Raw genomic sequence first — 26,321 nt, forward strand, 5'->3', positions numbered from 1 at the left:
GGCTATAGCTCACTACCAGGCCATGGTCTATTTGAAACCGGGCCATGTGAATGGTGGGTGGCTTGCACCCCACTCATGTGAGGGGTGCCCATTGGCACTTTCAGCTCCACTCATGCTCACAGCAGGTGGGCATACACACTACTCGCATGAAGCTGTGTGCACACGAGCACATACGTGTGACTGTTCCTCACACAAAACCATGACCTCTTCCCCCTCCACATACTGGGCAACCAATCTGGAAAGGTAGGGGAAGGCTGGACTAGAAAACCTATGAGGCCCCTTCCAACTCTGTTTATTCCATGTTCTATTTCTCAGAATTTTGGAGGCCTTTTCAAAGCTTGATCTGAATGGAACAACTGAGATGAACTTCAGATTTAAGGAGAGGACTATTGATTCCACAATTTGCGCTTTCTATCGTTCTGCTCAACAGCTTTTCCTAATAGTTCAGAAACTCTGGAATAACACTTTTTAAAAATATAATAATGATAGTAATAAAATACTGTGAGACAAAACATGCATGGGGAAAAACAGACAGTACCTCTATTATGTTCTTTTTTTTTTTCTAGTGTAATTTTACATTTTCAGCCTGGAAAGCAAAATCAACACACTTATGCAGTTATTTTGTCCTCTCCTAGAACATGGACTGGCATCTATAGCAAGCCACAAAGATGTCAAAGATGTGTCAGGGTGTCATGGCATTAAGAGCACCAATGTTGGCATGATGATGGCATGACATCAATTGAGCCCCTTGTCTTCTTCTTCCAGGGAGGCCCATGGGAATGGCAACGTTTGAGACACATCAAAATTCACAGATGATGAGTGTTTGGTGGTCACAGTTCATGTCATTCCATTGGGTGTCTGGGAGGAGTATCACACAGTCTTCTACTCCATCATAGTTGTTAGGCTCTGAGCTTTTCCAGTTGGTGTAGCTCACCGCCTGTCCGTTCAAATACACGAACTTGCCTTCCGTCTGGAGGTCACTCATACCAAGGTATATGTGCTTGCCGTTCCTCTTGGCCATTGCCGCCAAGGCCGTGTTCTCAGCTACATTCCTGGCAACCGCCAGAGCTCCACCGGCGTTGCTGCAGAGAGCTTTCCCGTTTGCAAAATTGTCACTCTGACCAGTTGAAACGAAGGTTTTCCCTCCGACGGCGGTCACCCCCTGCATTGCGAAGACTAAGCAGAAATAAATTACCCATGAAAACAGCTTCCGGCCAATGAATAAACATCACTCAAGGCAAGCATTGAAGGTGCACAGTGACAGATCTCCTTCCACCTTAGCTTAGGGATTTAGCTGGCAACCATATCAAAATGATTTGTCACGCTTCTTCACTGTGGTTTATTCCCCAGCGAAGCCTAATCACCATACAAGGACTAACCAGGTCCACCAGCTAACCAGGCTTTTCACTGCCTTCTTCACTGTGGTTTATTCCCCGGTGAAGCCTACTCTCCATACAAGGACTAATCAGGTTCACCTGATAACCAGGTTAGCTGGTGGATCAAACCAAGAGCCGAGGTGGCGCAGTGGTTAGAGTGCAGTACTGCAGGCTACTTCAGCTGACTGCTAGCTCACTAGGCTCAAGGTTGACTCAGCCTTCCATCCTTCTGAGGTGGGTAAAATGAGGACCCATATTGTTGGGGGCAGTATGCTGACTCTGTAAACTGCTTAGAGAAGGCTGTAAAAGCACTATGAAGGGGTATATAAGTCTATGTGCTATTGCTATTTGTCACTGCCTTCTTCATTGTGGTTTATTCCCCAGCGAAGCCTATTCTCCCTGCAAGGACTAATCAGGGCCACCAGCTCACCTTTTCCAATCCAGTAACTTGATCTAGCCCAATGCAAAGCAGAGTTTTGTCCAGAAATCATTAGGGCTTAGCTGTGGATAGATATTCCCTATAGCATTCTTAATTTTTGTAGCTTTTCTGCCTTACTTATAGAGCCTTTGTTAGTTTAATTTATTTTTCTCTCGGGGAATGGTCTATATGTGTATTCTTCAAAGCACATTGCCCATTGATTATATACCCTGCAGGCTTCTTATTTATCTGCAGCCAGATTTAAATCTCTTGAATGCTCTTCAAGGAGTTTTTGGAAATTCAGAAGCAAGGGGTGAGCAGAGGAGAAATATCTTTGTGGTTTGAAAAATTGGTCAAGATCAATATCCAATAGATGTTTAAAAGAATGGACAGTGTCTTCTTCTTGTTTTTCATTGGGGTTTATTTTGAGAACCGCTAATAACAATGAATATTGCCACCTCACTGGGCAGATAACACTTACATGAATTTATTTATAACTATATCTCCATGGAGGGAAGTAAGCAGTGAAGTACCCTAAGGTTCTGTCTTAGATCAGGGGTGAAATGCTACCAGTTTGGACCAGTTCACCCGAACTGGTAGTAAAAAAATGCTTAAAAAAGTAAAAAAAAAAGTTCCAATGATCGCTGGCACAGCTGATTGTTGCACAGCTGATCATCGGAACTTTTCTTTTTACTTTTTAAGCAGTTTTTACTACTGGTTTGCCTGAACCGGAAGTAAAAAAATGCTTTAAAAAGTAAAAAAAAAAAGTTCCGACCATCAGCTGTGCCGTGCGATTCATATTGACTAGAAATCAGGAAATCCTGCTTTCTAGCTAATCTAAATTGCGCGGCAAAGCTGTTCCCCCCCCCCTCTCTGTTCTACTTACCTTTGCAGACTCAGAAAAGGCTTCTTAGCGCTTGCGCTTTGCATGTGTGCAAAGCGAACCGGTAGCAGACTTCAGAGCATTTCACCCCTGTCTTAGACCCAATATTCTTCAACAATTTCATAAATGATTTAGATGAGGGAATCGAAGGGAAACTCATCAAATGTGCAGATGACACCAAGCTGGTGGGAATACCAAACACTCCAGAAAATAGGCTCAAGATCCAGATAGATTTTAACAGACCTGAAGTATCAGTACTGCTTTATAAAGCCTTAGTAAGACCACACTTGGAATACTACATCCAGTTTTGATCACCATATTATAAAAAAGATGTAGAGACTCTGGAAAGAGTCCAGAAAAGAGCAACAAAGAGGATAAGAGGGCTGGAGGCTAAAAATTTGAAGAACATTTGCAGGAATTGGGTATGGCTAGTCTAGTGATTGCATTGGCTTTTTTTTGGCTGCTGCAGCACACTGTGTCAACTCTGAAGCTGGTCTGACTGACGCAATCTTGGAAGCTTTAGTGTTGCCACACTGCTGGCTCATATTTCAGTGATTGGCCGCTAGGACTCCAAGATCCCTCTTGCAGTTACTACTATTGAGCCAAGTACCTTTTCATTTGGTTTTCTTGCCTAAATGCAGATACTTTGCTCACCGCTGAATGGAAGGGAATGAATTGGCCATATTGCTCATTGTTATTTTCTCTGCCCTTCCCCAGATACTGCACACAAACACAAACCAACAAGCTAACCCCCAAACCCATATTCTTTCTTACTTTTTTTGCTTTTGCTAACTTCAGCTTGTAATGTCTGGATCGTCTTTTCCAAAGCAGCAACTTGCCTTTGAACTGTATCAACAGCTACAGAGAAAAACAGAGACAAGGAAACCTAATTAAACACCAACATTATTCCATTTATTGTCATCCCTTTATATGTGCTCTTCAAGGAAACTCCATCGATGACCCAAGACTCTGGAGAACATCAAACTTCATCATACAATTATGCAAGAAGTCCAGGAGATACAAAGTTGAATGGTTAACTTTCTTATTTCGGCCACTCCCAGTACCCCCACACATTTGATTTGTCTAATGTTGGGGGTATCCAACCTTGGTGAGTTTAAGACTTCTGTACTTCAGTTCCCAGAATTCCCCATTCCCCATGCTGGCTGGGGAACCCTGGGAGTTAAAGTCCACCAATCTTAAACTTGCCAAGATTGGACAGTCATGGTCTATTATACCTAGACCAGAAAAATCTTTATTGTACTGTGAAGCTCAAGTTCCAAAAGAAAATAAATAATCCACTGAGAAACAACTTGTGGCAAATGAAGCCCCTATAATAGTGATGGCAAACCATTTCAGCACCAAGTGCCCAAACCGGAACATGCGTGTATGTGCATGCATATGTGTACACCCGAACACCAGAAACCCAAAGACCAGCTGGCTGGCACAACTATGACTGTTATTTGGCTGTTTTCCGGTTGTTTTCTGGGCCATTTTGAGGCTGTTTTTCGGGCCGTTTTCAGGCCCAAAAAGCAGCCTGAAAAAAGGCCTGAAAATGGTCCGTAAAAGGCCTGGAAAGTTTTTGGCTGTTTTCAGGCCGTTTACTGGCACTCCAGTACCCACAAAGACCAGGTGGCATGCCAGAAACCAGAAGACCAGCTGATAACAGCACGTGTGCCACCTTTGGCAAGCATGCCATAGGTTCACCATCACGGCCCTATAATCATAGCTCAATGCAAATCCTGAATGCAAGTATTAACAGATCAAGCATTAACTAGTGTACATATTGAGAGACTAGTGTATTTGATAAATGCAATACTTTTATTTACTTTTTTTGTTTGCCAGGGCATAGATGTATAAATATAAGGAAGGGCTGCTTATATTGCCATTAAAATCAGTGTTTAGGTCAAATAAGAAGATTTAGATAAAAATAAAGAATAAATGCTAGTTTGGGACGAGCCCAATCCCTATAAGCTATCAATTGAGAAATTGTTTCCAGTTTGATGGAGGTAACCATAGTCACACTTGAATCAGGAATTCTAAAACTTTGTTGAATTACAATGATCAAAGGTTTGCATTTGTTCTGCTAGGATTTGAGACAAGGAATGCTTTCCTGCTAGAATTTACATGGGGCTAGCAAAGCGAGAAAGGCAGAACTGTTGCTATTGATGGACATTGCAAAATAACCCGTGTTCGAGCTCTTCTTGGAAATATCAGAAACTCCCCTTCCTTCTCATGCAAGCAAAGCTCGCCATCAAAAAAAAAAAAAAAACTTTCTTACCTGACATTTCTCCCTTTTGTCCTTTCTGGCCTTGGGCTCCTGTGCTCCCCTTCGGTCCTGCAGGACCAGCCTTCCCGGGGACTCCTTGTTGACCTTTCACTTGGAGGCCTGGGGTTTGAGACAAAGCATCATCTCTTGGACTCCATTTTCCCAAAATAGCCATCCCCTTCCACAACCCCCACTCAGCATTTATCCATCAGACCTCTCCAACTCAAAAGGATGTCTGCCAATGACATGATGTTTTGCTAGGCTGAAGGATCAGTTCAGAAGTGGTATTCAGCCAGTTTGGACCAATTCGGGTGAACTGGTAGCGGAGATCTGCCCACCCGTCCCAGCTTTATGCTGTCCTATTTAGGTATGTTTTCGAGGCCGGGCGCATGCGCGGAAGGCATGTGAGGCAGCAAAGCACATGTGCAGAAGACCGGGTACAAATAAGTGAAACCCTTCCCTGGATCAGCTGCATGAAAACCGAAGCAATTCTCAGATGGCTAAAGTAAGCAACTTTATTCTAAATTTTCCCCAGACTCTTTCCTTCCCCTGGGGAGAGGGACCAACTTCATGGATCTTGGGGGGGAGGTCAAGTTTATGCTGCTTGCTGCTACGGAAGACTCTAAGCTAGGTCCTCGCTCAACCCCTCCTTCCAGCCTAGCTGGAAGTTTTCCAACATGACAAAAAGCAAAAAAGAATCTATAACTTTTGTATTAACTTCTTTTTGTTTAAATACAAAAATAAGATTAAATATACACCGTTATGTACTGAATATTTTATTTATTTATTTATTTATTTATTTATTTATTTATTTATTTATTTATTCAATTTGTATACCGCCCTTCTCCCGAAGGACTCAGGGCGGTGAACAGTTAAAATAACATACATATAAAATGTGAAATCCGTTAAGAATTTTCAACATAAAGATTTAGGAAAATTAGAAGAGATTTATGCCAGCCCGGCTTGGTGAAATAGAAAGGTCTTAAGTGCATGACGGAAAGTATGAAGATCTGGGATCATTCGTATCTCTGGGGGTAACCTGTTCCAAAAGGTAGGTGCCCCCACAGAAAAGTCTCTTTCCCTGGGAACCACCAGTCGACATCGCTTTAGTGATGACACCCTGAGGATACACTCTGTGTGTGTGTGTGTGTGTGTGTGTGTGTGTGTGTGTGTGTGTGTGAGAGAGAGAGAGAGAGAGAGAGAGAGAGAGAGAGCCAGAGACAGAGACAGAGACAGAGACAGAGACAGAGACAGAGACAGAGAGATTTCAGAAATTATACCCGTGTCTCCTTTCTCTCCTTTGGCCCCATCCCTTCCATCTCTCCCTGGTAACCCAGGGACTCCTGGGTTTCCACAAGCCAACACTGTGCAGGAATTTGTATCCCAACTCCTTGTCTCTGGAGCAGCAGCCAAAGCCAACGATGCTCCTAAGAAGAGCAGCAGCAAAGTGTTGAAAGGTTGGAGGAAAAACATTGTTGGTACCTTGGATCGAAAACAAAATTAAGGAGAGATTATTTGGGGTTAATAAGGATAAGGATAATTTTATTTCTATACCACCCCTCTCCTGAAGGACTCGGGGCGGTGTACAGCCAGGTAAAAACACAATACAAATATCACAATTTAAATTAAAAAAATTATTAAAAGTATTACATTTAAGGCCAATTAACTAAAAAACCCCAAAAATTTAAGAATTCCAAATTTAAAATTCAATTTATAAAGCTAGCCCTGCCTGTCGGAAGAGCAGGGTCTTAAGAGCACAGAGGAAAACTTGGAGGTTAGAGATCTTGCGTATGTCTTGGGGCAGTTCATTCCAAAGGGCAGGGGCTCCCACAGAGAAGGCTCTCCCCCTGGGTGTCACCAGCCGACATAATTTGGCCAACGGCACCCTGAGGAGTCCCTCTCTGTGGGAGAGAACTGGATGGTAGGAGGCTATCGGTGGCAGAAGGCGGTCTCGTAGGTACCCAGGTCCTGAGCCATGGAGCGCTTTAAAGGTGGTAACCAACACCTTGAATCACACCCGGAAGACCATTGGGAGCCAGTGCAGCTCACGCAGGAAAGGTGTTACATGGGTGCAATGGGTTGCACCCATAATTACCCGCACGGCCGCATTCTGGACCAGTTGGAGCCTCCGAGTGCTCTTCAAGGGGAGCTCCATGTAGAGAGCATTACAGTAGTCCAGCCGGGAGGTAACAACGGCATGAGTGACTGTGCGCAAGGCGTCCCAGCCCAGAAAGGGATGCAACTGGTGAATCAGGCGAACCTGATAAAAAGCCCCCCTGGCCACGGCCATCATATGCTCTTCTAAAGACAGCTGTGCATCCACGAGGACGCCCAGATTGCGAGCCCTCTCTGTGTGTGGGGGGTAGAGATTCACCCCCTATAGACAGCGATGGCGTCAGCTGACTATACCGGGACGTGGGTAGCCACAGCCACTCCGTCTTGGAAGGGTTGAGTCTGAGCCTATTTCTCCCCATCCAGACCCGTACGGCCTCCAGGCAGCGGGACATCACGTCAAGGGCATCATTGGGGTGGCCTGGGATAGAGATGTACAGCTGAGTGTCATCAGCGTACTGATGTACCCTCACCCCAAAACCACGGATGATCTTGCCCAGCGGCTTCACATAAATGTTGAACAGAAGGGGCGAGAGGACCGACCCTTGTGGCACCCCCCAAGCGAGGCGCCTTGAGGTCGACCTCTGCTCCCCTGCCAACACAAACTGCGAGTGGTCGGAGAGGAAGGAGGAAACCACCGCAGCACGGTGCCTCCTATTCCTAACCCCCTCAACCACTGCAGCATGATACCATGGTCGATGGTATCAAAAGCCGCTGAGAGATCTAATCGGACCAGAACAGAGGAGCAACCTCTGTCCCGAGCACTCCAGAGATCATCCACCAATGCGACCAATGCTGTTTCTGTGCTGTACCACTGCCTGAAGCCCGACTGGTAAGGGTCCAGATAGACAGCTTCATCCAGGTACTGGGGGAGCTGTCGTGCCACCACACTCTCAACAACCTTCGCCACAAAGCAAAGGTTGGAGACCGGACGATAATTGGCTAATACAGCCAGGTCCAGGGAAGGCTTCTTGAGGAGGGGCCTCACCACCTCCTTCAAGGCGGCAGGAAAGATCCCCTCACTCAGAGAAGCATTTATAATCCCCTGGAGCCAGCCTCGTGTAACCTCTCGGGCCAGTACCAACCAGGAGGGACACAGGTCCAATAAACATGTGGCAGCACTAAGCCTTCCCAGAATCCTGTCCACGTCCTCGGGTTTTATTCATCATTTAGAATGAATAGACCAAAATAGATTGCGCGACGTATCTGGATGATGTTCAAAGCTACATATTCATCATCAACAACATTCTCCAAGTAGAGATGACATATGAGAAATAAATAAATTAATCAAGTAGCGACATAGTTGAATTATTTAAATGGTTATTCAACCTCAGTTCTCCAGAATTTAGATTCAAGTTTCTCAGGAGGCAGAGATAGAAGTAGAAATTGCAAAAGATCTGCTGTAAAGATTTACAAAGCAGACTCTGCTATGAAATCAGTGTTGCTTACCAGAGTGTTCCTTGGTCAGCTAAAGCAGTTCCTTCACCCTGGAAAGAGATGAAGATTGATCCAGAAGGAGTAGAATCTCTTCTCTTCTCAACAGCAAGAAGAAAAAATAAAACCAGAAAGAGAAAAACGCGTGCAGACGTGCGTTTTCCTTTATCTTTGCTGTTGCTCAGGATATTGGATTGCAAAACTAATCTTTGCATAGTTCTGTTTACCAACCTGCCTGCGGTGTTTTAGTGTAAACTTTCATCCAGTTGATTTATTACAAAACCACTGCCAGTTACCAGATCAGATTAATTTGCATAGGGCTGAATGCTATAACTCTTTGGAATAGACTGACTGACTGACTGACTGATTGAACGATCAGACTTATAAACCACTTCAGTCCAACTTCAAAAATTTTAGCAAGCGGTTCTCTGCAGTGGTGAAATCCACATTTTTTTACTACCAGTTCTGTGGGCATGGCTTGGTGGGCGTGGCTTGGTAGGCATGGCAGGGGAAAGATACTGCAAAATCTCAATTCCCATCCCGCTCCAGGTGAAGGATATTGCAAAATCTCCATTCCCACCCCATTCTGGGGCCAGCCAGAGGTGGTATTTGCTGGTTCTCTGAACTGCTCAAAATTTCCACTACCGGTTCTCTATAACCTGTCAGCACCTGTTAGATTTCACCCCTGGTTCTCTGCCCTGTTGCTGGGTAGGTGTGGCCATGGTGGGCATGGCCTAGTTGGCCTCCTGTACCACAATGTGTGCGTGTGGGGAGGGGGGAGTTTTTTCCCTCCCGAGGTTCCAGAGGCTTCCCTCGAGACTTCGGGAGGGCGAAAATGGCCTCCCCAGGCTCCAGAGGCCTTCTGGAGGCCAGAAACGTGCCCATTTCTGGCCTCCCTGAACTTCTGGTAGGCCCGTTTTTCATCCTCCCCAACCCTCTGCACGTGCCCTGCACTTACCTGCATCCACAACAGGCTGCCTGGGGACTCCTGGGAGGAGTGGGGCAGGGTGGGTGGGGCCAGCCTGGAATGGGATTTGGGGGTTCTCTGAACTGCCAGAATCCTAGCTGGAGATTCTACTGAAACCCTGCGAACCCCGAGTAGCCCACCCCTTGTCACATGTGACATCCACGGTCAAACTCTTTGATGGAAGCTCCAGGGATAAGGAAGCTGTGAGAAAGCAGAGCATAATACACATCAAAGCAACAGATATTTTTTTCTGAGCTCTTCTTTAAACAATCCCAGTTTATTTTAGTGACCTTTTCACTGTCGATGAGTTTTTACCTCTTTGTTTTTATCATTGTTCCTCTCAGAAATAGTTTATCCACTCCTCTTGGCCTTCTCAAAGATTAGTTGAATGAATTATTAACTCTGAATTATAATTGTTTTCATATTTCCGACAAAACATTTGTTCTTGTACAAAGATTTTTTTCTTTTCTTTTCTGGATTTGTTATGCCCTCATACTTTCATTTCGTTTCATTTGTTCTTAGTAGTAATTCATTGCCAAAACATGATTCCATCCAGAGTACAATCCATTCACAGTTGCAAATACATACAGAATAAATAGTTGACTAGAATCTTTGACTAAAGCCTCAAAAATTTCAAAATCTTTGAAATTGGTGAAAACTGGTGGCAGAGGGATATAGTGGTCAGCGGTTCTCTTGTTTACAATTATTAGAAGAGTTTTAAGTAAAGAAGAGAATTTTTGGTTTTGAACATCGTAAAACTGAGTTTGAAATAGAATTGTGTAGAAATGATGAACGTGTTACTGCTAGGATATACACACTTTAATTGAAATTTGTAACAGAAGTGAAAGAATATATGATAAAATGGACTTCTAGAGAGGCTCTGGAGGCTGGGGACAGCAAAAAAGTCACTTCCTGTCCTACCGGGAGTTGAGAAATGGGCCGTTTCAGGCCTCCAGAAGGCCTCCGAGGGGGTGGGGAAGGCTGTTTTCGCACTCCCCAGATGCATAGAGAGGATCTGAAGTCAGGTAAGAAAGAAAAACAGGCCTACCGGGCAACCACATGCCAGGGATGGGGTAGAGGGGGTTGCATGCGCATGTGCAGGGTGGGGCACATAGAATTATGGGTGTGGGCACGCGTGTGTGGAAACCTTCCCCCCCCTCCTGGCACACGATGGCAAAAAGGTTAGCCATCACTGGTATAGAATGTATAAAAGCACTTCAAACATTACACTGGAAATCTGAACAACACAAAGGGACATTTTGTTATGTTTAGTGAAACTGTAAAAAAAAAAAGTAGAAAATTCTGAATTTTCAGAGGATTTTAAAGATTAATATACAATTGAGTTCAAAAGTCTTCTCCTTGGGATTGGTGGACAAACAGTTGGGAAAAAAAAATCACAGCACTTTTTTTTTTGTATGTGATAGTTGCAGTGAGATTATTGTATATATACAAAGATGGAAAGACTGAGCAATATCCAGAATGGAAGAATGGATGGCGAAGATGATGGAACTTGCTGAGATGGCCAAAGTAACTTCTTTGATCAAAGGAAAAAAAAATAATATTGATGATTATTGATGATTAGAAATCCCTTAAGTTGGAGAAAACTGGGAGTATGTCCAGTGGATCAAGCTGATGGCCTGCGCACCTAACGGCACGTGAATCACACAACTAAAAATCTAAACAAGGAAGGCAAGGGAGAATACGACCTTCTGACAGTGTTCATCTGAGCAAGAGTGTAGTCTTAAACATCAGTAGTTTGAAAACAGCAGAAGTTCATCCTTGGTAAGTGCTTGTATTATTGCTATTTTATTTTAGAATGTCTGACCCGGCTCCGAAACACAACAAGCAGCCCAGGCTCCGCCTCTGTCTCTCTCTCTCTGACAGCTCCATTCCCTCTTTCCCCTCGGAGCTCTCAGGCTGCTTTGATGACTTCCACGCTGCCTCCTCATCTGATTCAGTTGCTGGAGGAGCCGGCAGCCGACAAGCCACAAAAGTCGGGTTTAGTTCAGTGCAACACTTGTTTTTCAGCTGTTTTTTGTGGTTCTCTTTTTAAGTTTGGATACTATCCTATTTGTAAGCAGATTGCTAGTTTACATGGGCAGATTGGTTGTCTAGAGTCTTTAGTTTGTGTTATTCAGGCTGAAATTAGGTGTCCAACCCAGCCAGTGTGTTCTATTGAGTTGCAGTGCTATCAGCCTCCTTCTTCCACAAACACCCCCCTGGAGAAGGACAGTGTGGATCTGGGCAGTGTCAGAGCTGTGGACCATAAACATGAAACTTTTGGTGTGTCCCTGCACAATAGGAATAAGGCCTTTCCTGAATTTAATAGGGATACTGTGGTGGCAGGTCCAACTGTTAGTGAGGAAAATGGTTACTTGGCTGAATAGGGGATTGTGGGCCATAAGGAAGAACTTGTCCTGAGGAGAATCCGGAAGCGGTGTGGCGGTACTGGCTGGGAAAAATGTTGGCTCTGACGAGCTCGGCAAAATCCAGCCAGACGAACCATCACTGGGGGGTCTTCGGACCAAAGCTGTCTTGTAGGGACAGCAAAGAAAGAAAGGCAGCTTGGTGTCTAAAGAGGGACAGGCAAGTCCCTTGGATAGCCCGAGAACCTCTCTCCAAGCCGGTGATGGGGGCAGTGATCAGAGTGAATCGCCATGAAGCTGGAGCCTCTGGAGCAAGTGATGTGCAGGAGGGAAGATTTGGACAGAGTGCTGGTGTTGGGTGAGTGATTAGCTAACCCACAGACAATAAAAAGAAAATTCTAAATATTTTCAACTACTAAACAATTACTAAAATTACCCTGGCATGGAAATTGCGGCTAAATAGCGGTGGGGGGAGATGGCTGATGGAAAGACAAAGTGAGAATGACAAGTGCACCATAGAAGAACCCAAATAAAGAATTAAAAGTGATTGACAAATGGAAATGTAAATCTGGAACTTGGATTCAATTTGGATTGGATTATAAACTGATTGGTGATATATAAAGGTGAAAGAAGATGTGAAAACTGGATTTTTTCTCTTTTATGACTTGGTAAACACGGAGGTGGATTACAAATAAAATCGCGATTTGTTAATTAGACGAGTGGAACTGTGGATTATAGAGAGACATCTGCAGGAGAAGGAAGAGCATGACATGGAATTGTTTTACTTTTAAAACCTTGAACTTTTAAAAAAAGATAACTGGCGAGAACTAAGGAGGATACGTTTTGCCTACAAGAGGATAGACTTTGATGATTATAAAAGAATGACCTTAATGCGATTTAAAACTGGAATAACTCAACCCGGAAAGAATAAAATGGAACAGGAACTTAATGAACTGATAAAGACGATGTGTTTGGAAATAAAAGAAATGATTATAAATTTGCATGGAAAATCAAAATCTGAGGAGGCAAAGACAGAGTTAGAATGCACTGAGGATGAAAAAGAAATGACTAATGAGAAAGAAGAAAGAGAGATGGATTATGAAGAAGACAAAGACAAAGAGACTGACTATGGAAAATTAAACAATTGTAATATTAAATATGGACAAAAAGAAAAGAAACAAAGAAGAAAAAGAGGGTGAAACAAGGAAAATACAAAAAACTTAAATGATTACACTGAGATTAACAGTGGAAAGATAAGAAAGAGGGAAAAGAGATGGAAAATAATAAGAAATAAAGGACAAAATAAAAGATTTTATGATTTTAAAATACAAAATAAGCATACTAGGATTAACAATGAAAAGGCACAAAAAATGAAAGAGAAAGGAGAAACAATGGGAAATATAGGGCAGAATAGGAGAGTGCAGAACTTTAAAATACAGAAGAAAGGAAGAAAAAGGGAAAACAAAAGGCAAAGAAGGAAAAGGGTGGAGGAGAAGGAAAATTATTAAAAATATAAATGATTACACTGGGATTTACAGTGGAAATATAAGAAAGAGGGAAAAGTGATGGAAAATAATGGGAAATAAAGGGCAAAGTTTTCACGATTTTAAGATACAAAATATTAATAATGAAAAGATAGGAAAAAGGAAAAGAAAAGTAGAAACAAAGGGAAAATTGTAATAAATGTCACATGCTCAATAATATTGGAGGTTTATAGAATGATAAGTTTTAACAATATGAATAAATCAGTTGAGGGAAATGTAATATTTGGAATATTCCAAACTATATATTTGAAACATAATTAAAAAGAGAAAAGAAGACAAATTAAGAATATTTTAAGAACTAATTGGATTGGGTAAAATGAGAAAGGATTAAGATGCGCTTTATAAATATATATTTGAATAAGTGGAAATATATTGTTAAAATGTTTTGAGAAATATATTTAATGATTGAAATTGAATGTAAAACTGAATGAAATTGAAAGGATAAAAATGATTTAAATGTTATACTTGCAAGAAATAAAGTAGAAAAAATATATTGGTAAAAGTAAAAAAGACAAGAGATTAGAAAAGTGTTTGAGTAAAGATTTGAAGGAAAAAAGAGAACAAAATGAAATATATTGTTAATAATTAAAAAGATAAGGGATCGGGGCTGCCTGAACTCCACATTAAATTGAAAATGAGAGATATGAAGGAATTGGAGGGGAGCAGGAAGGAGAGAGAGGGATGGAAGAGTAAGAAGGAAGGAAGGGAAGGGAAAGCAGAGGAGGAGAGAAGGTAAGACGGGGAAGAGAGGAGGAGAAGGAGAAGGGAAGGGGAAGTAGAGAAAAGAAGAAAAAGGTGGGGAAAGAAAGTTGGAAGGAGAAGAGGGAGAGGCTAGGTTTGAGGAGAAAGATTGCTGTACAATAAAAAAAGAAGAAGTGGAAGAAAGAGTGGCAGCTCTGAACAAACAAATATAAATATATTAGGAAAAAGAATGAATTGTTAAAGAATAAAAGAGGACAAATATGTACAACTAGCCAAGTTAGAATTTAGGGATAAATGAAGAAGGTGTTTATATATGCAAGTATAGAAATACTGAGGTATATTTAAAAAAAAAAGGAAAAGGGGAAGACGATATTGACAAAATTGTAATTGAGTAAAATGTATTTGAATTTGACTAATTGTATAAGATAAGAAACGACCAACACTGTTCAAAAAAAAAAAAGAAAGAAAGAAAGAAAAGAAAAGAAAGATGTGGGTGAAAGTGGGAGAGGAGAAAAGGAAAAAACCAATAAAACTTGTATAAAAAAAAAAAAAGGAAAAACTTGTCCTGAGTAGGGGAAGGTCTGAATCAGGCATTAAAAATCAGCCATGTGTGGTGAATAAGGTATCTAAAAAGAGAAGGAACCTTCTGGTTGGTGGTTCAGTTGCCAGAGGTGCCAATTTAAGAAAGGATATGGAAGTTTTGAAAGAGCTCAGGTCAGGGGTGGGCTGCTGGGGGTTCACAGGGGTTTGGGAAAACCTCTAGCTAAGGCTCTGTGCAGTTCGGAGAACCCCCAAATCCCACTCCTGGCTGGCCCCGCCCACCCTACCCCGCCCCTCACAGGAGTCGCCATGCAGCCTGTTTTGGATGCAGGTAAGTGCAGGGCACATGCAAAGGCTTGGGGAGGGCGAAAAACGGGTCTACCAGAAGTTTGGGAAGGCCAGAAATGGGCCTGTTTCCAGCCTCCAGGGGGCCTCCAGAGCTTGGGTAGGCCGTTTTCAGCCTCCCGGAGTCTCAAGGAAAGCCTCCGGAGCTTGGGGAGGGCAAAATTGCCCACACCCCCCATCATGGTGCAGGAGGCCGACTAGGCCATGCCCACCATGGCCATGCCCACCCAGCAACCGGGCAGAGAACTCCTTGCTAAAATTTTTGAAACCAACCCCTGGCTCAGGTGTCTCCCTTGGTGTTACTGCCAGCAGAGAGAGAGTGAGAAAAAAAGGGTGCTTTCTTAAGATGTTCAAGAATTCTAGTAAGGACTCTGGTCAGTGGTGAAATCCAATTTTTTTTACTACCGGTTCTGTGGGCGTGGCTTGGTGGGCATGGTTTGGCTTGGTGGGCATGGCAGGGGAAGGATATTGCAAAATCTCCATTCCCACCCTACTCCAGGGGAAGGATACTGCAAATTCTCCATTCCCACCCCACTCTGGGGTCAGCCAGAGGTGGTATTTGCCGGTTCTCCAAACTATTCAAAATTTCCGCTATCGGTTCTCCGAACTGCTTAAAATTTCCACTACCGGTTCTCGAGAACCTGTCAGAACCTGCTGGATTTCACCCCTGATTCTGATGTTGTATTGTTGTGCCTCCTGGCACTAATGACCTGTCCCAACAAGATGTACTTTCTGTGCAGAACGTTTTTCCAGAGTTTGGACAGAAACAAAGCAGGGTAGGCTATAGTCTTACTTTTTCAGAGATTTTACCTGCATATAAGCAGTATATACGCAGTGGCTCAGTGGCTTAGATGCTGAACTTGTCGATCGAAAGGTTCAAATCCCTAGTGCCGCGTAACGGGGTGAACTCCCGTTACTTGTCCCAGCTTCTGCCAACCTAGCAGTTCGAAAGCACATAAAAAATGCAAGTAGAAAAATAGGATCCAACTTTGCTGGGAAGGTAACAGCGTTCTGTGCACCTTTGGCGTTTAGTCATGCCGGTCACATGGCCACAGAGACGTCTTTGGACAGCGCTGGCTCTTCGGCTTTGAAACGGAGATGAGCACCACCCCCTAGAGTAGGGAACAACTAGCACATATGTGCGAGGGGAACCTTTACTTTTACCTTTACCAGATAGAAACAATGGATGGAAATTAATCAAGGAGAGAAGCAACCTGGAATTAACGAGAAACTTCTAAACAATGAGAACAGTTAACCAATGGAACAGCTTGCCTCCAGAAGTTGTGGTTGCTCCATCACTGGAGGCTTTTAAGAAGAGACTGGATAGCAATTTGTCTGGAATGGAATCGGGTCTCCTGCTCGAGCAGGCAGTTGAACTACAACAGGGGTCCCAACCTGTGGGCTATAGCTCACTACCGGCCCATGGTCTATTCGAAACCAGGCCATGTGAGTGGTGGGTGGCTTGCACTCCACTCACGTGAGGGGTGCCCATTGGCACTTTCAGCTCCACTCATGCTCACAGCGGGTGGTTGTACAAACTACTCACATGAAGCTGTGTGCACACGTGCACATACGTGTGACTGTTCCTCACACAAAACCATCACCTCTTGGGGAAGGCTGGACTAGAAAACCTATGAGGCCCCTTCCAACTCTGTTTATTCCATGTTCTATTTCTCAGAAATTTGGAGGCCTTTTGCTTGATCTCAAGCTTGATCTCAACGGAACAACTGAGATGAACTTCAGATTTAAGGAGAGGACTATTGATTCCACAATTTGCGCTTTCTATCGTTCTGCTCAACACCTTTTCCTAAGAGTTATGAACCTTTGGAATGACACTTTTTAAAAATATAATAATGATAATAATAAAATACTGTGAGACAAAACATGCATGGAGAAAAACAGACAGTACCTCTATAATGTTCTTTTTTTTCTAGTGTAATTTTACATTTTCAGCCTGGAAAGCAAAATCAACACACTTATGCAGTTATTTTGTCCTCTCCTAGAACATGGACTGGCATCTATGTCAAAGATGTATCAGGGTGTCATGGCATTAAGAGCACCAATGATGGCATGATGATGGCATGACATCAATTGAGCCCCTTGTCTTCTTCTTCCATGGAGGTCCCTGGGAATACAAACTGCAACATTCTAGACACATCAAAATTCACAGACGATTAATGTTTGGTGGTCACAGTTGATGTCATTCCATTGGGTGTCTGGGAGGAGTATCACACAGTCTTCCCCATTCTTAAAGTTATTAGGCTCTGAGCTTTTCCACTTGGTGTAGCTCACCGCCTGTCCGTTCAAATAGACGAACTTGCCTTCCGTCTGGAGGTCACTCATACCAAGGTATATGTGCTTGCCGTTCTTCTTGGCAATTGCTGCCAAGGCCGTGTTCTCAGCTACATTCCTGGCAACTGCCAGAGCTCCACCGGCGTTACTGCAGAGAGCTTTCCCGTTTGCAAAATTGTCACTCTGACCAGTTGAAACGAAGGTTTTCCCTCCGATGGTGGTCACCCCCTGCATTGCGAAGACTAAGCAGAAATAAATCACCCATGAAAACAGCTTCTGGCCAATGAATAAACATCACTCAAGGCAAGCATTGAAGGTGCACAGTGACAGATCTCCTTCCAGTTTAGCTTAGGGATTTAGCTGGCAACCATATCAAAATGATTTGTCACGCTTCTTCACTGTGGTTTATTCCCCAGCGAAGCCTAATCACCATACAAGGACTAACCAGGTCCACCAGCTAACCAGGTTTTGCACTGCCTTCTTCACTGTGGTTTATTCCCCAGCAAAGCCTACTCTCCATACAAGGACTAACCAGGTCCACCAGCTAACCAAATTTGTCATTGCCTTCTTCACTGTGGTTTATTCCTGGTGAAGCCTACTCTCCATACAAGGACTAATCAAGTCCACCAGCTAACCAGGTTAGCTGGTGGATCAAACCAAGAGCTGAGGTGGCGCAGTGGTTAGAGTTCAGTACTGCAGGCTACTCCAGCTGACTGCTAGCTCACTAGGCTCAAGGTTGACTCAGCCTTCCATCCTTCCAAGGTGGGTAAAATGAGGACCCATATTGTTGAGGGCAATATGCTGACTCTGTAAACTGCTTATAGAGGTCTGTAAAAGCACTATGAAGGGGTATATAAGTCTATGTGCTATTGCTATTTGTCACTGCCTTCTTCATTGTGGTTTATTCCCCAGTGAAGCCTATTCTCCCTGCAAGGACTAATCAGGGCCACCAGCTCACCTTTTCCAATCCAGTAACTCGATCTAGCCCAATGCAAAGCAGAGTTTTGTCCAGAAATCATTAGGGCTTAGCTGTGGATAGATATTCCCTACAGCATTCTTAATCCTTGTAGCTTTTCTGACTTACTTATAGAGCCTTTATTAGTTTAATTTATTTTCCTCTCTGGGAATTGTCTATATGTGTATTCTTCAAAGCACTTTGCCCATTGATTATATACCCTGCAGGCTTCTTATTTATCTGCAGCCAGATTTAAATCTCTTGAATGCTCTTCAAGGAGTTTTTGGAAATTCAGAAGCAGAGGGGGAAATATCTACGTGGTTTGAAAAATTGGTAAAGATCAATATCTAATCAATATTAATATCAATATTTAAAAGAATGGACAGTGTCTTCTTCTTTTTTTTCGCTGGAGTTTATTTTGAGATCAGCTAATAACAATGAATATTGCCACCTCACTGGAGAGATAACATTTACATGAATTTATTTATAACTATATCTCCATGGAGGGAAGTAAAAAGTGTGGTATCCTAAGGTTCTGTCTTAGACCAGGGGTGAAATGCTACCAGTTTGGACCAGTTCACCCGAACTGGTAGTAAATAAATGCTTTAAAAAGTAAAAAAAAAAGTTCCAATGATCACCGGCACAGCTGATTGTCACACAGCTGACTGTCGGAACTTTTCTTTTTACTTTTTAAGCAGTTTTTACTACTGGTTTGCCAGAACCAGTAGTAAAAAAATGCTTTAAAAAGTAAAAAAAAAAAGTTCCGACAATCAACTGTGTGACCATCAACTGTGCCGTGCGATTTATATTGGCTAGAAATCAGGAAATTCTTCTTTCTGGCTAATCTAAATCGTGCGGCACAGCCGTTTCCCCCCCGTCGCTGTTCTACTTACCTTTGCAGACTCAGAAAAGGCTTCTTAGCGCTTGCGGTGTGCATGTGTGCAAAGCGAACCGGAGGCAGACTTCAGAGCATTTCACCCCTGTCTTAAACCCAGTATTCTTCAACAATTTCACAAATGATTTAGATGAGGGAATCGAAGGGGAACTCATCAAATGTGCAGATGACACCAAACTGTTGGGAATACCAAACACTCCAGAAAAAAGGCTCAAGATCCAGATGGATTTTAACAGATCTGAAGTATCAGTACTGCTTTATAAAGCCTTAGTAAGACCACACTTGGAATACTACATCCAGTTTTGATCACCATATTATAAAAAAAATGTAGAGACTCTGGAAAGAGTGCAGAAAAGAGCAACAAAGAGGATTAGAGGGCTGGAGGCTAAACATTTGAAGAACATTTGCAGGAATTGGGTATGGCTAGTCTAGTGATTGCATTGGCTTTTTTTTGGCTGCTGCAGCACACTGTGTCAACTCTGAAGCTGGTCTGACTGATGCAATCTTGGAAGCTTCAGTGTTGCCACACTGCTGACTCATATTTCTGTGATTGGCCGCTAGGACTCCAAGATCCCTCTTGCAGTTACTGCTATTGAGCCAAGTACCTTTTCATTTGGTTTTCTTGCCTAAATGCAGATACTTTCCTCACCACTGAATGGAAGGGAATGAGTTGGCCACACTGCTCATTGTTACTTTCTCTGCCCTCCCCCAGATACTGCACACAAACACAAACCAACAAGCTAACCCCCAAACCCATATTCTTTCTTACTTTTTTTGCTTTTGCTAACTTCAGCTTGTAATGTCTGGATCGTCTTTTCCAAAGCAGCAACTTGCCTTTGAACTGTATCAACAGCTACAGAGAAAAATAGAGACAAGGAAACCTAATTAAACACCAACACTTCCATTTATTGTCATACCTTCATTTGTGCTCTTCAAGGAAACTCCTCTGATGACCCGAGACTCTGGAGAACATCAAACTTCATCATACAATTAAGCAAGAAGTCCAGGAGATACAACGTTGAATGGTTAACTTTCTTATTTCGGCCACTCCCACTCCCCCACCCATTTGATTTGTCTAATGTGGGGGGTATCTAACCTTGGCAAGTTTAAGACTTCTGGACTTCAGTTCCCAGAATTCCCCATTCCCCATGGTGGCTGGGGAACCCTGGGAGTTAAAAGTCCACCAATCTTAAACTTGCCAAGATTGGACAATCCTGGTCTATTATATCTAGACCAGGAAAATCTGTATTTTACTGTGAAGACCAAGCTCCAAAAGAAAATAAATAACCCACTGAGAAACAGCTTGTGGCAAATGAAGCCACTATAACAGTGATGGCAAACCAGTTCGGCACCGAGTGCCCAAACTGGAACACGCCTGCATGTGCATGCATATGTGCACACCAGAGCATCGGAAACCGAAAGACCAGCTGGCTGTCATGACTGTTTTTTGGCTGTTTTCCAGTTTTTTTCTGGGCCAGTTTGAGGCTGTTTTTTGGGCCGTTTTCAGGCCCGAAAAGCAGCCTAAAAGCAGCCTGAAAACACCCTGAAAAACAGCCTCAAAATGGTCCGGAAAAGGCCTGGAAAGGTTTTGGCTGTTTTCAGGCCGTTTACTGGCACTCCAGTGCCCACGAAGATCAGGTGGCATGTCAGAAACCAGAAGACCAGCTGATAACGGCACGTGTGCCCACTGAGAGGGCTCTGTGTGCAATCTCTGGCCAGCGTGCCATGGGTTCACCATCACGGTCCTATAATCATAACTCAGTGCAAATCCTGAATGCAGGTATTAACAGATTAATGCATTAACTAGTGTACATATTGAGATACTAGTTTATTTTATAAATGCAATACTTTTATTTACTTTTTTTGTTCGTGAGGGGATAGATGTATAAATATAAAGAAGGGCTGCTTTTTTTTTTTTGATTTGATTTATATGCCGCCCTTCTCCGGAGACTCAGGGCGGCTTACAATGCGTTAAGCAATAGCCTTCATACTTTTGTATATTTATACAAAGTCAGCTTATTGCCCCCACAAACTGGGTCCTCATTTCACCTACCTTAGAAAGGATGGAAGGCTGAGTCAACCTTGAACCTGGTGAGATTTGAACTTGCAGTAATTGCAGGCAGCTGATGTTAATAACAGTTCTGTTAATAACAGTGCTTTAGTGTGCTGCGCCGCCATGCTTAAAAAACATATTGCCATTAAAATAAGTGTTTAGGTCAAATAAGAATATTTAGATAAAAATAAAGAATAAATGCTAGTTTGGGACGAGCCCAATCCCTATAAGCTATCAATTATGAAATAGTTTCCAGTTTGATGGAGGTAACCAGAGTCACACTTGAATCAGGAATTCAAGAACTTTGTTGAATTAAAATGATCAAGAGGTTTGCATTTGTTCTGCCAGGATTTGAGACAAGGAATTCCTTCCTGCTAGAAGTTACATGGGGCTAGCAAAGCGAGAAAGGCAGAACTGTTGCTATTGATGGACATTGCAAAATAACCCGTGTTTGAGCTCTTCTTGGAAATATCAGAAACTCCCCTTCCTTCTCATGCAGGCAAAGCTCGCCATCAAAAAAAACTTTCTTACCTGACATTTCTCCCTTTTGTCCTTTCTGGCCTTGGGCTCCTGTGCTCCCCTTCGGTCCTGCAGGACCAGCCTTCCCGGGGACTCCTTGTTGACCCTTCACTTGGAGGCCTGGGGTTTGAGACAAAGCAGCATCTCTTGGACTCCATTTTCCCAACCCCCACTCAGCATCTATCCGTCAGACCTCTCCAACTCAAAAGGATGTCTGCCGATGACATGATGTTTTGCTAGGCTGAAGGATCAGTTCAGAGGTGGTATTCAGCTGGTTGGGACCAGTTCATGTGAACTGGTAACGGAGATCCGCCCACCTGCCCCAGCTCTATGCTGTCCTATTTAGGCATGTTTTCAAGGCTGGGCACATGCACAGAAGGCACGTGACCGAGCAAAGTGCATGCGCGGAAGGCTGGGTGCATGCGTGGATGGCACACGTGAAGCGAGCGTGCGCAGAAGGGATGAACCAGTGAACCACCCCTGGATCAGTTGCATGAAAACTGAAGCCATTCTCAGATAGCTAAAGTAAGCAACTTTATTCTAGAATTTTCCCCAGACTCTTGCCTTCCCCTGGAATGACCAGAGGGACCAACTTCATGGATCTTGGGGGGGAGGTCAAGTTTATGCTGCTTGCTGCTATGGAAGACTCTAAGCTAGGTCCTTGCTCAACCCCTCTTTCCAGCCTAGCTGGAAGTTTTCCAACAGAGAAAACAGAGAGAGAGAGGGAGGGAGGGAGGGAGGGAGGGAGGGAGAGAGAGAGAGAGAGATTGCAGAAATTATACCTGTGTCTCCTTTCTCTCCTTTGGCGCCATCCCTTCCATCTCTCCCTGGTAAACCAGCGACTCCTGGGTTTCCACAAGCCAACACTGTGCAGGAATTTGTATCCCAACCCTTTGTCTCCGGAGCAGCAGCCAATGCCACCGATGCTCCTAAGAAGAGCAGCAGCAAAGTGTTGAAAGGTTGGAGGAAAAACATGCTTGGTACCTTGGATCGAGAACAAAATTAAGGAGAGATTATTTGGGGTTAATGTAGTTTTATTCAACATTTAGAGTGAATAGACCAAAATAGATTGCGCGAGGTATCTGGATGATGTTCAAAGCTACATACTCATCATCAACAACATTCTCCAAGTAGAGATGACATATGAGAAATAAATAAATTAACCAAGTAGCAACATTATTGAGTTATTTAAATGGTCATTCAACCTCAGTTCTCCAGAACTTAGATTCAAGCTTCTCAGAAGGCAGAGATAGAAGTAGAAATTGCAAAAGATTTGCTTTAAAATTTACAAAGCAGAGTCTGAGCTGAACATGAAATCAGTGTTGCTTACCAGAGTGTTCCTTGGTCAGCTAAAGCAGTTCCTTCACCCTGGAAAGAGATGAAGATTGATCCAGAAGGAGTAGAATCTCTTCTCTTCTCAACAGCAAGAAGAAAAAAAAAACAGAAAGAGAAAAACGCGTGCAGATGTGCGTTTTCCTTTATCTCTGCTGTTGCTCAAGATATTGGATTGCAAAACTTAACTTTGCTAGTTCTGTTTACCGGCATGCCTGCAGTGTTTTAGTGTAAACTTTTACCCAGTTGATTTATTACAAAACCACTGTCAGTTACCAGATCAGATTAATTTGCATAGGGCTGAATGCCATAACTCTTTCGAATTGACTGATTGACTGACTGACTGATCAATCAGTCAGACTTATAAACCACTTCAGTACAACTTCAAAAATTTTTAGCAAGCGGTTCTCTGCAGTGGTGATTTTTTTCCTACCAGTTCTGTGGGCGTGGCTTGGAGGGCGTGGCTTGGTGGGCATGGCAGGGGAAGGATACTGCAAAATCTCAATTCCCACCCCGCTCCAGGGGAAGGATATTGCAAAATCTCCATTCCCACCCCACTCTGTGGCCAGCCAGAGGTGGTATTTGCAATTCTCTGAACTGCTCAAAATTGCCACTACTGGTTCTGCAGAACCTGTCAGAACCTGCTGGATTCTACCCCTGGTTCTCTACCCAGTTGCTGGATGGGCATGGCCATGTTGGGCATAGCCTAGTTGGCCTCCTTACCACAGTGTTTGTGTGTGGGGGGGCGTTTTTGCCTTCCCCAGGCTCCAGAGGCTTCCCTCGAGACTTCGGGAGGGCGAAAATGGCCTCCCCAGGCTCCAGAGGCCCTCTGGAGGCCAGAAATGTGCTCATTTCTGCCTTCCTGAACTTCTGGTAGGCCCGTTTTTTGCCCTCCCCAAACCTCTGCACATGCCCTGCACTTACCTGCATCCACAATAGGCTGCCTGGGGACTCCTGGGAGGAGTGGGGCAGGGTGGGTGGGGCCAGCCTGGAATGGGATTTGGGGGTTCTCTTAACTGCCAGAATCTTAGCTGGAGGTTCTACTGAAACCCTGCGAACCCCGAGCAGCCCACCCCTTGTCACATGTGATATCCACGATCAAACTCTTTGATGGAAGCTCCAGGGATAACGAAGCTGTGCGAAAGCAGAACGGAATACACATCAAAGCAGCAGATATTTTTTTCTGAGTTCTTCTTTAAACAATCCCAGTTTATTTTAGTGACCTTTTCACTGTCGATGAGTTTTTACCTCTTTGTTTTTATCATTGTTCCTCTCAGAAATAGTTTATCCACTCATCTTGGCCTTCTCAAAGATTAGTTGAATGAATTATTAACTCTGAATTATAATTGGTTTCATATTTCCGACCAAACATTCGTTCTTGTAGAAAGATCTTTTTTCTTTTCTTTTCTGGATTTGTTATGCCCTCATACTTTCATTTCATTTCATTTGTTCTTAGTAGCAATTCATTGCCAAAACATGATTCCATCCAGAGTGCAATCCATTCACAGTTGCAAATACATACAGAATAAATAGTTGACTAGAATCTTTGACTAAAGCCTCAAAAATTTTAAAAACTTTGAAGCTGGTGAAAACTGGTGGCAGAGGGATATAGTGGTCAGTGGTTCTCTTGTTTACAATTATTAGAAGGGTTTTAAGTAGAGAAAAGAATTTTTGGTTTTGAACATTGTAAAACTGAGTTTGAAATAGAATTGTGTAGAAACGATGAACGTGTTACTGCTGGGGTATACACACTTTAATTGACATTTGTAACAGAAGTGAAAGAATATATGATAAAATGGACTCTTAGAGAGGCTCTGGAGGCTGGGGACAGCAAAAAAGTCACTTCCTGTCCTACCGGGAGTTGGGAAATAGGCCGTTTCAGGCCTCCGGAGGGCCTCCGAGGGGATGCAGAAGGCGGTTTTCGCACTCCCCAGATGCATAGAGAGGATCTGGAGCCAGGTGAAAAAGAAAAATGGTCCTACCGGGCAAACACATGCCAGGAGCGGGGGGGGAGAGGGGGTTGCATGCGCATGTGCAGGTTGGGGCACATAGAATTATGGGTGTGAGCATGCGTGCACGGAAACCTTCCCCTCCCTCCTGGCACGTGATGGCAAAAAGGTTAGCCATCACTGGTATAGAATGTATAAAAGCACTTCAAACATTACACTGGAAATCTGAACAACATCAAGGGACATTTTGTTATATTTAGTGAAACTGTAAAAAAAAGTAGAAAATTCTGAATTTTCAGAGGATTTTAAAGATTAATATACAATTGAGATCAGAAGTCTTCTCCTTGGGATTGGTGGACAAACTGTTGGGAAAAAAAATCACAGCACTTTGTTTTTGTATGTGATGGTTGCAGTGAGATTATTGTATATATACAAAGATGGAAAGACTGAGCAATATCCAGAATGGAAGAATGGATGGCGAAGATGATGGAACTTGCTGAGATGGCCAAAGTAACTTCTTTGATCAGAGGAAAAAAAAATAATATTGATGATTATTGATGATTAGAAATCCCTTCTGGACTTTTAACATAAAAAGGAAACAAATGAATTTATCATTTATGATTTTGATGATTAGACAAGACAATACAGCAGAAGGAAGAGGTTTAAGTTGCAATTATAGTGTAAAGAGGTCCCTTTATAATTCTAAGGAAAACTGCTATAAAGTAGATTGAGAGCTACCCACCGTCATGGAAGCCATGAACTCCCGAGCCACCTCAGACGTCTCACCCACGGACGGCAGGTTGAAATCCCCCATGACCATAAGTCTGGGGGTATCAACCGCCACCGCGGTGATAACGTTGAGTAGCTCAGGCAGGGTTGCTGCCACGTGGCAGGGAGCCAGGTACGTGATCAGCAAGCCCATCTGAACCCCATGGCCCCACTTCACAAGGAGGGACTCACAACCAGCTGTCTGAGGTACAGTGGTCTCCCTGGGCCTAAGGCCTTCTCTAATAATAACCGCTACTCCCCCGCCCCTCCCCTGTGACCTCGGCTGATGGAATGCGTGGAAGCCTGGTGGGCACATTTCTACCAGAGGGACCCCTCCGGGCCCAACCAGGTCTCCGTAATACCCGCCAGGTCCGTGCGTGCTCCCTTAACATGATATGGCCCCCTGCTCCCACCATATCTACCCCTCCCACTCACAGTACTGATGGTAAAAACACAGTCCGAACAAGGTCAACCCCCTCCATTGCCCCTGGGTCCCCCACCCGTCCCGCCGCGCGTCGTGGCCGGGCCCGACCCTCCCCTTGTCTAGAGTCTTTAGTTTGTGCTATTCAGGCTGAAATTAGGTGGCCAACCCAGCCAGTGTGTTC

General features: G+C 43.6%; 2 protein-coding genes across 2 annotated transcripts; both read right to left on the bottom strand.

Moving 5' to 3' along the window:
* Positions 1 to 527: 527 nt before the first annotated feature.
* LOC139318063 (mannose-binding protein-like) lies at positions 528 to 8,659 on the bottom strand. The gene is made up of 5 exons (XM_070945310.1): positions 8,505 to 8,659; positions 6,224 to 6,425; positions 4,956 to 5,063; positions 3,452 to 3,535; positions 528 to 1,176 (listed from the first exon to the last, which is right to left on the bottom strand). The coding sequence occupies exons 2-5, from the start codon at positions 6,414 to 6,416 to the stop codon at positions 800 to 802; spliced, it is 762 nt and encodes a 253-aa protein (XP_070801411.1). The 5' UTR covers positions 6,417 to 6,425; positions 8,505 to 8,659; the 3' UTR covers positions 528 to 799.
* An 8,192-nt stretch (positions 8,660 to 16,851) lies between these two features.
* On the bottom strand, positions 16,852 to 23,097 carry LOC139318050 (mannose-binding protein-like). The gene is made up of 5 exons (XM_070945296.1): positions 22,998 to 23,097; positions 22,450 to 22,651; positions 21,680 to 21,787; positions 19,865 to 19,948; positions 16,852 to 17,487 (listed from the first exon to the last, which is right to left on the bottom strand). The coding sequence occupies exons 2-5, from the start codon at positions 22,640 to 22,642 to the stop codon at positions 17,111 to 17,113; spliced, it is 762 nt and encodes a 253-aa protein (XP_070801397.1). The 5' UTR covers positions 22,643 to 22,651; positions 22,998 to 23,097; the 3' UTR covers positions 16,852 to 17,110.
* Positions 23,098 to 26,321: the final 3,224 nt, after the last annotated feature.

The sequence above is a fragment of the Pituophis catenifer genome, unplaced genomic scaffold (assembly GCF_029215685.1).
Source record: "Pituophis catenifer annectens isolate HBS135680 unplaced genomic scaffold, rPitCat1.0.hap2 SCAF_6, whole genome shotgun sequence".
Classification (NCBI taxonomy): domain Eukaryota; kingdom Metazoa; phylum Chordata; class Lepidosauria; order Squamata; family Colubridae; genus Pituophis; species Pituophis catenifer.

Coding starts and splice junctions, on each gene's coding strand:
- LOC139318050 (XM_070945296.1), bottom strand. CDS start 22,642: ATGTTTTTCCTCCAACCTTTCAACACTTTGCTGCTGCTCTTCTTAGGA. Junction 21,788..22,449: donor AGGAGAGAAAGGAGACACAG/GTATAATTTCTG, acceptor CTCAAACCCCAG/GCCTCCAAGTGAAGGGTCAA. Junction 17,488..19,864: donor AGTTAGCAAAAGCAAAAAAA/GTAAGAAAGAAT, acceptor ATTTCTGCTTAG/TCTTCGCAATGCAGGGGGTG.
- LOC139318063 (XM_070945310.1), bottom strand. CDS start 6,416: ATGTTTTTCCTCCAACCTTTCAACACTTTGCTGCTGCTCTTCTTAGGA. Junction 5,064..6,223: donor AGGAGAGAAAGGAGACACGG/GTATAATTTCTG, acceptor CTCAAACCCCAG/GCCTCCAAGTGAAAGGTCAA. Junction 1,177..3,451: donor AGTTAGCAAAAGCAAAAAAA/GTAAGAAAGAAT, acceptor ATTTCTGCTTAG/TCTTCGCAATGCAGGGGGTG.